This window comes from Cyprinodon tularosa, unplaced genomic scaffold (assembly GCF_016077235.1).
Source record: "Cyprinodon tularosa strain WSP-4 unplaced genomic scaffold, ASM1607723v1 ctg332, whole genome shotgun sequence".
NCBI classification, from domain to species: domain Eukaryota; kingdom Metazoa; phylum Chordata; class Actinopteri; order Cyprinodontiformes; family Cyprinodontidae; genus Cyprinodon; species Cyprinodon tularosa.
Window position 1 is genome coordinate 2,116,839 of NW_024039044.1, and position 13,236 is coordinate 2,130,074.

The 13,236-nt window shown below is 38.1% G+C and overlaps 1 protein-coding gene across 1 annotated transcript in view; it reads left to right on the forward strand.

Annotated features, from left to right (window-relative positions):
• Positions 1-13,236, forward strand: part of cdh13 (cadherin 13, H-cadherin (heart)) — a 496,790-nt gene that overhangs the window by 391,501 nt on the left and 92,053 nt on the right. The window contains exons 10-11 of the mRNA XM_038293940.1: positions 6,625-6,807; positions 6,885-7,138. Of these exons, the coding sequence (XP_038149868.1) occupies positions 6,625-6,807; positions 6,885-7,138 (437 nt within the window). The remainder of the gene's footprint in view (positions 1-6,624; positions 6,808-6,884; positions 7,139-13,236) is intronic.

Consider the following 13,236-nt stretch of genomic DNA (forward strand, 5'->3'; position numbering starts at 1 on the left):
TGTGCTAAACTTTATTCTTTGAAATTTTTTCTTTGTTATTATAAGCAAGCCAGGTGCACAATCTCTGCAACAGGAACCACAGCACTGAGCATTGTGCACTGCACAAAGTATACCTGTCGCAAATGCAGGGAGGACTCACCTTGGGTTTTTCAAAGCTGCTAAATGGGACAATTGTAGCTTCATATGTAGTGCTTTTCCTTGGGTGAAATAAATGTTACTCCAATACTGAAGTCATACTGTTTGTCATTTTCTAAGCTGAAATGATTAATGACATGAAAAGGCAAAACAAGACAAAATACAAATACTCTCTAAGTTGTTATTTCACATAGTGAGCTTTGCAATTTAAATGAGTCTGTTGGTGAATGGAGAATATAAATAGGCTCTGCCTTGCCTTGTTGGAAAAGCATGGCTATGAACTGTTCATACTGTTCAGATCTGTTGTTCATACAACTGTTCAGATCAGGAACTAGGACCCGTATTAGATCTGTTTGTTTAATAGGTTTGCCTAAATAAAAGATTTAGATAAGAGTTATCAATATATTCCCGCGAAAAGGTCTGATATTGCAGGGGCAGGTAATGAAAAGTGTTTGGAGCATGCTCTTGTTCTGGTGCCAGTTTGTTTCAGCCTTTATCCAGTCTCATGTAGAAGGGCTGGTCATATCACAGGTTATTTGCATTACAATAGGGACAGTTAGCAAGGTAGAGTCAATACACAAACTTGAAATGGGGAGGGGGGCTTGCAGGAAAACTGAAATTCTCTGGGACTTCTAGTATTAAATGTTTTCCTTGCCTCAGCCATTGTCATGATTTTATCAAATGCTCTGACCCACATGCAGTAAACCAACACAGAGAGACCGGGGAAAAGTTTAACAGGTTTATTGAGATGGATGTGAGGAGTCCAGTGTAGCTCTGAACACTGTTCAACCGGAACTGGAAAGTGAGGGGAAGACACTGCGGTTTGTTCAGGCTCAGTGGGAAATTTGATTCTTGGACTTGAAGAGGTACTAAAGGTTGCAGACTCACAATTCCAGAAAATTGTTGTCTCTTATTGACTCCAGTCAGTGTGGGATGTTCCAGTGTTTGTCTTCTTCGATGGAGGGCGGACAGGGTTAACCCAGAATGTGGTTGTTCCTTGGTGAACGGAGAGGCTGACTGCCACTTAGATTTCCTGCGGTACTTGAATAGGTTATTGTGGAGATGAATCGCCTGCTCAGAGAGAAGCCCCAGACAATCCTTGGGGGAAAAGGTTGATCCAAACCACAAACTTGAATCCTCAGCTCAGTTTGGTTCTCAGAAGATCCTTCCAGGGGAGAGAAGGTCCAAAACATCCAGTTTGCAGGATGACTTCCTGCCAAGAGGCAAAGACAAAACAGCAAGTTTAAAATTCAGGTAGACAAAAACTCAGTTTGACTCAGCAAAACTCAGCTTGGCTAGAGTACCCCAAACTGGCAAACACCCTGGCCTCGAGGTAGTTGCAGTCAGCAGCTTAAGAGTACTCCACAGGTAATGAGGCAATGAGCTGCAGGTGTGCAGGGAGGCCCAATGAGGATGGGGCACCACCTGGTGGAGGAGGAAAGGAAATACAAAAACAGACCACACAAACTGGATTCCTAAGAGCCATAAACAGTAGTAGAGCACGCAGAAAATTGTGGAGCAAAAGCCTTGGCTTCATGACGACCTAAGAGCCTATGGCCTTAAAGCGATACATGTTTTTTCAGGTCACATGACCTGGCCAATCACGTTCCGTCTTCTTCCAAGTTATATAGTGGGTATTTCAGGAGGGGAGCTCTGCTTGTAGATTTGATAGTGTCAAGGGATGTTTATTGGCCTGATCATTTAAAATATTTCTTAGGTGTCAACTCTAGGTCACAAAAGCCTTTCATTTTGATAAGCTGATTTGTATGGTTTTTCCCCCCCTTTAGATTACTTACTGTATTTGCAATACTATCAATGTAGATGTATGAACAATATTAACTTCCATTTCCATTTGCTGTATACCTCATAAGCCGTTGTTTTTTACATGTTGTGGGGTTCTAACCATAATTACAGGAGGGTCAGAAGCCCATCTTGTAATTTTCGCCATGGGCACAGGAAAAAACTAGTCTTGCTTCATTTCCTTTCTCCTATGATATGTTGCCACTGTATTCCTTTTTTTTTCAGTTGGTCATTGTTATTTGGATCTAAATGTGAAAGTAATACTAAATCTCATAACCTTCTCTAAAGGGTAAAGGTTAAGTAGCAATTTGATAGGGTTTGGTTTAGGCTGAGGTAAAGAGAATCCTGTTAGTTGTCAGACAATTCACAAATGAAGTGGCTCATATACAATACATGGAAGTTATTATAAAGCCCTATTATTAGTTCTTGATGTTTCCTTGACATGTTTAAAAGTCACTGCTGTAATTAAAGAGAAAACAGCGCAAACATACAGATAAAAGTCAACTTTCAAAACTCAATCATGCCTCAAAGCACAACAAACCTACAATGTCAATCAGCCATGGCTTTCTTCAACTTGTCCTTCTCTCTTCTTTGGGTGTTGAAGCCATTTCAGGCGCTGTGCTTTCATTAGTAGTTAGTCATTTTCTTCTAGTCTTTCAGCTGGCTGGACACTTTATGCTCCAGGTGGAATTGGGGCCTTATCAGCACCAGGGCAGGGGCTCAGAGGCTGCATCGTGCAGAATGCAGGTTTCCTCCATCCGCATGGTTGCCCCACATGATTAAACCAAGCCTGACCGTCTATATTTTTTTCTGTAAGTGTGTGTTTGTTGGGAAGAGCTTGACCCTGAAGGTGTGAGAAATTGCTCAAAGAAGTTTTATTGAAGTCTAGAGGATGGCCATTGAGTCCCACTATTGTATGTTAAGTATTTTTTCTGCCTTTGTAAAATGTGTACAAACGCTTTTCTAGGTCCAAGCCTGGTTTTTAAAACTGGAATAGGTACTTTTTAAAATACTACAGTATGCATTTTTGTGCTTAAAAATGTGATATGTTTTTAATATTTTAACTAATAGTCGTTTATGAATCACATTATGGTGCAGATTTGTCCTGAATGACACTCGGAAAAAAAGGCCCAGCAATGCATATTTGGGAATGAACACAATCTCTTTAATTTAAGAGACTCCTTCAGTGTTTTGTGGCCCAAATGACTGAAAATGGCTCTGAGTTTTTTTTAACAAGCTTTCGATGAATAGGGACGGTGGCAAAGAAAGGGAAAAGGAGAAATCAATGTTTGTCTCTCTTCAGATAAATGCACAGAGCAAGGAAGTGTAAAGCAGTAAGAGGGTAATCTGTGAAACAACAATGCTGTGGGCTGACAGGAGACACAGTAATCTAGGCCGGACCAACGCTATCCTTAAACATGCTGTTCTGTGTCTGAAAGATTACGCTGTAAGCTCTGACACAATAGCGGCTCTGACACGCACACACGTGGAGACATGCTGACAGAATTGCTTTCGCCTGCCCGGAGCCTCTGCAGTAGTAACCCTGATTACAATGTGGTCTTTAGTGGGAGACTGGCAGTGTGCATCGATAGGAATGTGATTTAGCCACAATTCCAACAATGAACAGTGAGGTGAGGTGAAGCGACTGACACTGGAAAAATAAATGAGATGCACTGTGCTCTTCAATATTGCTGTGAAAAGTCTTTATTTAATTGTGTGTTTCTATAAATATTATTCATAGCAATAATTATATATACAATTTTAATGGAGTAGGTTTTAATGGAGAAATGGTGAAATGTCCTTTTTCCAGTCTGTCCCACCATCTGTTTGGTTTGGCATTCAGTCTCTATGAGAAGGTCAGAATTGATATACAGATACAACACAAGCCTCTTAAGTAGCCAGGTTTTGGGCCAGAAGGTAATGAATACAAATACAAATTCACACCCTGCACAATTCCATTGAAGAAACATCTAGAAAATAAGGCTGAATTTACCTGGTTTCAAAATTATCCACACTCTTAAGCTAATATCTTGTAAAAATCGGTTCTGATGAAAGATTTGACATTTAGTCTTCCTTGGTACACAGCTCTGTGTGTCTGTGATTGAAGAGGTTATCAATGATTATCAGTATAGGATAATACAACCTGCTATAGGTACTGACATTCAATGCTCACTGTCAATGTCTTTTTTTCCATATAAAAGGATATTTGTCATTTTCATACTTATTTAATTTGAGAAAATTTGTAAGATTTTGCTTCTACACCATTCCGCACTGTTCTGAAAAGGCCTTATTGGCCTGAACATTTGTGGAAATTTATTTCCATCAACTCAACTGATTGATTGATTGATTGATTGATTGATTTATTGATTGATTGATTGATTAAATGATTAACTTGATTGATCTCAAAGTGGAGAAATTTACTCTTTACATTGACTCAAATATTTACAAAGAGAAGAAGGTAGTAGAAGAAAAGGTGCATGACACTTTTTTTATATAGCAGGATTATTATACAGGGTGATTGCACAGGGTGTTTACATGGGCATTTATATAGATGGATATTCATATATAAAGCTATTGCACTGGGTGTCAAATATAAAGAAATTAATTGCACAGGATAATAAATGGTAATTGCACATTATCCATTGCACAAGTTATTGCCGTTGTAGTGTCGCATTGTAGAGCCTGGTGGCAGCGGGGATAAATGACCTTTGGTTGCGCTCCTTTTTACAAACAGGTTGTAAAACTCTTTCAATAAAGGAGCTGCTCAGCTCCTCTACAGTCTGGTGCAGGGGGTGAGATGTGTTGTCCATGATGGATGTAAGCTTGGAAAGCACCCTCCTCTCAGCCACTTCCTCCACTGAGTCCAGGGCGCAGCCAAGAACAGAAATGGCCTTTCTCACCAATTTGTTCAGTCTGTTTCTGTTCCAGTCTGCGCTGCCAGGTGCCTAGAAGACAACAGCATAGAAGAGGGCTGATGCCACCACAGAGTTATAGAAGCTTTTAAGCAGGGGCCTGCTCATTTAAAAGGAACTCAGCCTCCTCAGGAGGTAGGGGCGACTCTGGCCCTTCTTAATCAGGGCGTCAGTGTTATGAGTCCAGTTCTGTTTATTATTGATGTGATTTGAAACACTCTACAGTTTTTATGTCCTGCCCCTGGATGTTCACTGGCGGGATGAGGTGGGGGTCTTGTCCTGAAGTCGAACACCATCTCCTTGGTCTTACTGGTGTTAAGACACAGGTGGTTCTCCTCACAGTAGTCCACAAAGTTCATGATGACTGGTCGATACTCAAGCTTGTTCCTCTTTGTAACAGCCTTCAATGGACGAGTCATACAAGAACTTCTGGAGTTGGCAGCTGTCTGTGTTGTAGGTGAAGTCTAAGGTGTAAAGGGTAAAGAGGAACAGAGATAGAACGATGCCCTGGGGGGCCCTGGTACTGCAGACTGCCACCCCTGACTTACAGCCATGCCGCAGCACATACTGAGGTCGTTTGGTGAGGTAGTTCATGTTCCAGCGTCCTCCAGCTTCCCCCTCAGCAGCTCTGGTCTGATGGTGTTGAAAGCGTTGGAAGAGTCAAAGAACATGGCTCTCACTGCGCTCTCGGTGTTCTGGGTGAGCGCTCGCTGCAGCAGGTAGATGATGGTATCCAACACTCTGATGTCAGGTCGGTAAGCAACCTGCAGCAGGTCCAGGGTGGGGCTCACCATGGGGGCGCCCCATGGTCTTCATCAGGTCAGGGTGAATGGTCTAAAGTAGGCTGGTTCCTTGGCATGAAGCCTTTTGGGAACTGGTACCACACCAAAGGTCTTCCAGAGGGGGGGGGACCAACCCCAAGCTGAGGCTCAGGTTGTAGATGAATCTGAGGACCTCGCAGAGCTCATCAGCACAGTTCCTCAGCTGCCTTGAGGGGATGCTGTCCGGTCCAGAGGCTTTCCTCTGTTTCAGTCTCATAAACATGATAAAACAGTAGTGTTTGTGTCCCTTTATTATCCCGTTTTTGGCCCGTCTTACTGATTAGGTTTATCAGAATGTATAGATGCATATAGCTGTGGTAACATTAGCTTAACATTATAAATATTATTTATCATACCCAGTTGCAGCAAAATGCATGCCTAATTATAAGAAGAAAAGAGAACTGGCCCAAGTCCTTAACACCATGATACTCACAATATAAGCTGAGGAATTTGTAGGTTGAATGGATCTTTGACTGTGTAAGTATAATCATGTTCTCCCCTAATGATGAGAAATAGGTTGTTCTAGTTTAATGAGTCTTTTTATGAATACTTTTCCATGAAAGTAGGACTTCTTTTAGTGTGTAGAGCACAAGTTTTAATTTGTTTTCCTCGTGCTATGGTTCAAAGCATGTTGCTTGTTAAACCAGGTAACAAGCCTCCTGTGGATAGTTGCCTTCTTTTCCAAGGTGGCAATATTGTCCACACTGACAATATGCAAATAGGCAGTTACCATATAACTTGTTAAATAAAAAAATTATGCATTTATTCAGATTTTTTTTTCTTAAAGTACATTACAATATTCTAACATTTTGCAGTTATATAAATCAGCTTCAGGTCCAGTGTCTTTTTCAAGGCCATCTTCCAAATCCAGCTGAATTTGTTTTGTTCCATGTTTTTTAACCATGACATTTCATTTTGTCTTACTTATCTGGATTGTTTTCTTTGTCTTGTATCAGTTTGAGGCTCATGTACATGAAGGCTCGAGGGGTGTCATAGTCAACCTGACGGTGGATGACAGAGATGACCCGGCCACGGGGGCATGGAGAGCTATGTACTCCATAATCAGTGGAGATCCCAAACAGAGTTTTGAGATCCAAACAAATCCTGACAACAATGAAGGGATGCTCTCAGTGGTCAAGGTAAGATAATGTACATAAAATTACCCAGTGCATTTCTAAATTCAAATGAATTACCATTAATCATCGGTACTATCCAGCCTCTAGACTATGAGACGGTTGAGCTCCACACACTTCTCATCAGAGTGGAGAACGAGGATCCTTTGGTTCCTGATGTCGGCTATGGTCCCAGCTCCACAGCAACTGTCCGTGTCACTGTCGAGGGCATCAATGAGGGACCTGTCTTTTTCCCAGACCCGTTGATAGTCACAAGGATGGAAAACATCCCTGTTGGCAGCTTCGTGGCTTCACTCAATGCAACTGATCCAGACATTCGGGAGATCCAGAGCATCAGGTAAATCTAATGGATGGATGGATTTATGCATTATAGATCGCTATAAAATATATGGATATAAAATAGAATGAGTGAAGGCATTGTATTGGATTGCTGCCATTGTGAAAGGGATCAGGGGCCTCCAGAGCCAAAGGTCACTTTTTGGAACTTTAATAATGGGTTTTATAACTTATGCTAAAAATTATTAAGATTTAACAAAACATTTTTAAATATAACTTAGATATAACAAATGTCAGTTTTGCTGTTTTTTTTAATAGAATAATTGCAAATATATGTAATATTTTTAGGGGAAACTCTTGTCATTAGGTTAAAAATTTTTTTTTTTACATTATTGTCTAAAACTATCAACATTTCATGAGAGAACATATATTACTCCCTATTTTTTCATGTTTAGTTTTCTTTATTTTTCCTTAAAATATGCAATAGGGTAAAATAGTGGTTCTCTAAAATGAATGGAGTCTCTGTGATATACACTTTATAATTCATCATGAGTTTTCATTTATTTTAAAGTTATTTAACACTTGTCACTAAGCAAGCTTTATTTAGCTGGAATCACAGCAAACTTTGCTCTTCTGTTTGTAAAGGTTACAGACCCTTAGCAGGATATTAATGGGTCACATCAAAAACATTCTAAAAAAAACCCTGACCACTACCCTTCCATCTATTTATCCTCAACACGACTCTCATATTTCCTATTGTTACATCCCCTGGTCAAACAGGTGAAACTGATCAAACCTCTTCAGCTCAAAGCTCCCAGAGCTTTGCAGTTCATTAACTTTAACACAGTTACAGAGGAAGGTCTCCTTTCAATCATTTCATTCATCACAACAGGAAGGCCATTAGATGCACTGTGAGCTTCGCTAACATCTAATGTCTTTTCCCTGCCAGTTGTTGACTCATGGCAGGTGTACTTGAAAGCACTACACTTCAACTTTTATAAGATAAAAAAAGTGATTAAATTACTTTGTGTTCACTTTATAAAGCTTCTATTTGCTGTTTTAGAGTCATGCACCCTGAAAAATGCAGCCATAGGAATGCAGACAGTGATAATATAAACCATAGAGACTGCAATCAGTGACCAATATTTGCACCCCTACTGCTTTATATGTTAAGATGGAGAAATCACTTTACCAAATAATACTTAAGCTGGTGTTCGGCGGTATTCTTAGCAGTGCCCTTTAGATAGAGTATACAAGGGTTGAGATAAAGCTTTAAATTGTACTGGACAGTTGGACCAAATGCATAAACTACTGTTAAAAAACAAAGCATTGTGTATTCCTGACTGAATATAAAGAAACATTAGATTTATTAATATTTGCTAAATTCAGTCATTGGTAAACATTGTGTACAGCTGGACCTTCATGACCTTAATTCAATTCATTTTTTTCTGTAGCGCAACACGTAATCTCAAGGCACCTTATAGAGACAATTCAACCAGATCATACAGTCATATCGATTCAAATGTACGAAAACCAGTTGATTGCATCAACTCATTGACTCGAAGGTAACCACTTACACCAAGCATGCTTGTAGAGACAGTGGAGAGGAAAAACTCAATTTTAACAGAAGAAACTTCCAGCAAAACCAGGCTCAGTTTGAGCGGCCATCTGCCAAGGCAGACTGGCATAACATTAGAGATTGAACTAACACATTCTGCAGAGTGGGAGAATAGAGATAAAATGAAGCAGAAGGATGAAAAAGGGATCCCCATCTCCTCCAGCAGTCTAAGCCTATAGCAGCATAACTATAGACATAGCTCAGGATAACCTGAGCCACTCTAACTATAAGATTTATCAAAACGCTTAAAAAGGGTGTATGTCTTAATTACCCAGAAGGAGACTGGACTCTATTTTCCTGCATTCAGTTACAAGTTAGTGATAAATTACAGTTACCCTTTACAGACAACAACATAACAACAACAAAAACAACATAACTCCTGTAAATAAACACTTTTTTTTTTGTCTGTAAAGCTACACATGTGTAGATTTTAAACAAAAGTGCAAATACAAAATACTTTCTTAAATAACTACAACACCTGTTGCTCCAGGTGGTCAGTGTACTATTTGAACCAATCATCTAAGAATAAATCTGTTCTGAAACATCAAAGGAGTCACACTTTACTGTAAATCACACAGTTAGACTGTTAGCTGTGATCCTTACAAGGTAAGACTCCCTCTTTAGTACAACAGAGAGAAGACAGAACCCTTTGCATATAGAGCGAACTGAGAAGGAAAGTTTAAGACTTTTCATTACAATGAGGCAAGTGCAAAATGGAGGGGAGAGGATTTAGGAAGACACATTTAAATCTGAGCACAGAAACATGGTTTGGTGTGAAAGTAGAGCATACTGATGAGGTAGCAGGACTTTTTTAACTTTGAGAGTATTTGGAAGCTGGCACCCAGAATAAAAAGAATCCAGATCCCAAATGATTGATTAATTGATTGAATAATTGATTGATTGATTGATTGATTGATTGATTGATTGATTGATTGATTGATTGATTGATTGATTGATTGATTGATTGATCTCAGTGGAGAAATGTACTTGTTACATCAGCTCAAATAGTCAAAAAGAATATATATATATATATAGCAGGATTATTATACTGGGTTATTGCACAGGGTGTTTACATGGGTTTATATATAGATGGGTATTTATATAAATTAATAATGGTACTACTGTAGCATAAAACTGTTTAGGCAGTTATATTACAGAGATGTTATAAAAAGAGTAAAATACAGAAAGAGATTTTGAGGTTTTAAAATAACAAAGTGTGAAGTTTTATGAAATTGGACTGAACATTTTTAGCAAATGATAAAATATTTAAAATATTAATCAGCCTTAAAGGCTTCTTATTTCCCTGCTTTTTAATCAGGAATCATATTTGGAAATCTGTTGGCTTTATCGGCCTCTCTTGAGAACCACATAATAAACGACCTGAAAACAGTGATGGTTTTTTATTGTTCTCTTTGTCTCACTGGTCATCGCTGGTTCTCAGTCCTCCCACATTCACTGTGTTTTCATGCGTCTGGATTTCATAAATCATTAGAACCTAAAAACCTTTTTTTTTTTTTTAGTTTTAAACAATTCTTGTTTTGAAATCACATAGACTCTATTTACATGAGTAATTATATATTTGTTTATGCTGCTTCAGATTGATTGATAGAGCCATGTACAGTACTTCTATTTTGTTCAGCTTGTGCTTTATTCTATTAATGACGTGGCTTTTATAACATCAGCCAAAGACCATGCATACAATTTTGCCTGTAAGGCTAAATGTGGCTCATTTACATGCTGGAATGGAGTCCTCGTGTTGATTATTGTAGTTCAGTCCTAAATAAATACCATCACTGGTTAATTAGCTGTATGAGATTAAAAAAATCAGAACAGTACTTAATGTGAAGCAGACCTGGTACAGCAGTCTCTGATATTTACAATAGGAATAGGAGTCAGAGTTTTCTTTTTTTTTTATAGCAATATATCTCTTGTCTTCATTTCATAGCGTATGTGTATTGTTGTTGTTTTTCATTTTGACATTTTGACAGTAACATTGACTTTGATGTGTCGGAACTAAAACTGGTAGACAGGTTGAGGAGATTTTCAAGGAGAAATCTAGATGTGAGGAGTCGACTGTTTACCTACTCCTCTTTGTCCTTGTGTGCCACTGCATTGCTGTGCAGGTTTTCTGTGGGTTTGTTTCCTTCTAAATGTCTCTGGCCCCTGGATTCAGCAGGTCAGACCTACTTGACATAAAATACCATCTGTCAGACTCACTGGTCAAGACTCAGTGGCCAGCACACCCTCATATACAGCTAAACCTACACATGCACTGAAAAAGTAAGGACATTCATTCTGATTTTTTTTTCTTAAACCTGAATGTTTCAGATAATCAAAGGGTTTTTAATATAGGACATAACATTAACCAAAGTGTTTGGATGAAATGGTTTTCAATTTAAGATTGCGGTATTAAAAAAAACAGGTGAAAATGTAATTTTAAAATATTTTAACCAATACTAGACTTTTAATATGATGACTGTGATTAACCGAATTTTTGAGTTTAGCATCAGTTACTAGTATCTAAATGAACCAGTTCTTGCAAACACTTCATGGCATCAACTTGTTATTGGATTTCGGGACTAGTTACTTTTTCTTACGCAGGTTCAGGCTGATTTATATATATTTACCCTTCAAATAAAATAAATCATCACTTGACAGCTGCATTGTCTGGCTTTAACATGTTCTTAGTGATCTTAAACATTTAAGCTCAGAAATAAGCAAAATAAAGAAATCGTTATGGGAACAAAACCTTTTTTGCAGGGCATATATGGCTGTTGTGGGCACTTCCTTTATTTTCAGTTGTTCGTTGGATTGATTAAAACGTTTAAAAAAATTGTTCACATAAAGGTCCCTTTATTTTTGGTGTTTCCATATTTGCTTTCTTTCTAGACATTTAGATAAACAATTGGGCACAAACTAACCAGCTGCTAATTGCTTAGGTTATTTTTGAAAATTGGCTTTACAATGAACAGTTGTGTTTTCTTGATTGCATATGACTATTGTTACCTGTGTCTCTCTCGTGAATCATAATGATTGCAGGGACTGTTTGTGTTTTTAAATCTGTGGAAATCTGTACCTTCTGTTTGACAATTGTACACTGGAGCTCCACATTCAGTCTCTTAGGATAGGATTAAACTTTCAGCGGGAAAACGAAAAGAAAGTATTTTTAATGCTACTTTAGTGGAATAAGCATTGCTGTTGGTAAATAAATATGCAGAACCTGACTCACATAAACTTAGCTTTATTCATATTTTCCACTTTGAATTCTTTAATAGAATTTACCAAAAATACTTTTCACTTTATCTGAATCCTTTTCTACAAAACAAGAGAGCGGTGAAACCAGCACAAAGGTCTGTCTGCTATGCTGCCTTTAAAAGTAGTTGGACTTTAACTTTTCAAGTTGCAACACTTTTTAAAGTATTTTAGTAAGATGTGTGAAAGGCCAACTCCAAATAGGGGATATTTTAAAGTTCTGTTTGCAATTGGTCATGTACGGGATTTACCAAACATATGGACAAAATTAACCTTGTCAGTTGATACTAAAACTGAATTTCTTTGGTCTATGTAGCACACCTTGGGTGGAGAACAACTAAAACCTGCAGAACACTAGAGAAAGGGGTAGACCAGAACATCCAATCTAAGCTACTGGACAATGTTTAGAACAATGCATATTAGAGATTCTATAGCAAGACTTACAATGAAGGTTCAGGCTTTACCCCTTGTGTCTGACTGAGTTACAGCTATTCATACAAAAGGACAGACCTTTACCTGCTAACTCATAATTTGGAGTCATTTGGGTTTTTTCTACTCCATATGACAAAATGCACAAAAGTATGAGATATGAAAACTTCTACAAACAACAGCAATTAAAACCTTAAACTGGCATATATTAAAATTCAGTGCTTTTTGCAGCTTCATCCTCCAAAGTCAATGTTTTTTTTCTTCTGTATTTATGTTTTGCTCCCGTTCTGCTTTTACCAAACATGTTTTATGTTTTGCAGTGTGAAGGAAACTGTCCATCAAAAATCAAGCATTCAAAATGACTCTTCGGAATACATTATTTCGCCATATTTCCAAGAAAAAACACATTACATATTTAACACCTGCTCAATATATCCTGAGTTTAGGGCTCATGCTGTTACAAATCTGCAGCTCTGGACTTATTTTGCTGATCACACTTCTTTAAATGTTCTATGAAGCATTCAAATTTGTGGTGATTGACAATATATTTTATTGTTCAGCAGATGAGACAGCTGGCACTGGTTATTTTTATAAATACAAGGTATTAAGACATTTTTTGACACAATATGTCATAATATTTTAGACAGGAAAATGGTATACCATATGGTATCAGGATGAAGAAAATTGATTAATTATCAATTGTCTGGAATAGAAAATAGTTTTTTAAGGTCTGGACTAATTTTGTTAAGCATGTTTGGGAGTTCCTTGTTGTTTCCCTCATGGGCTACTTTTGGGCCCCAGTATTTTCTTTAAATGGTAATGATTTGTGGAAGGTGCCAATAGTGTGTTTTTAGATAATA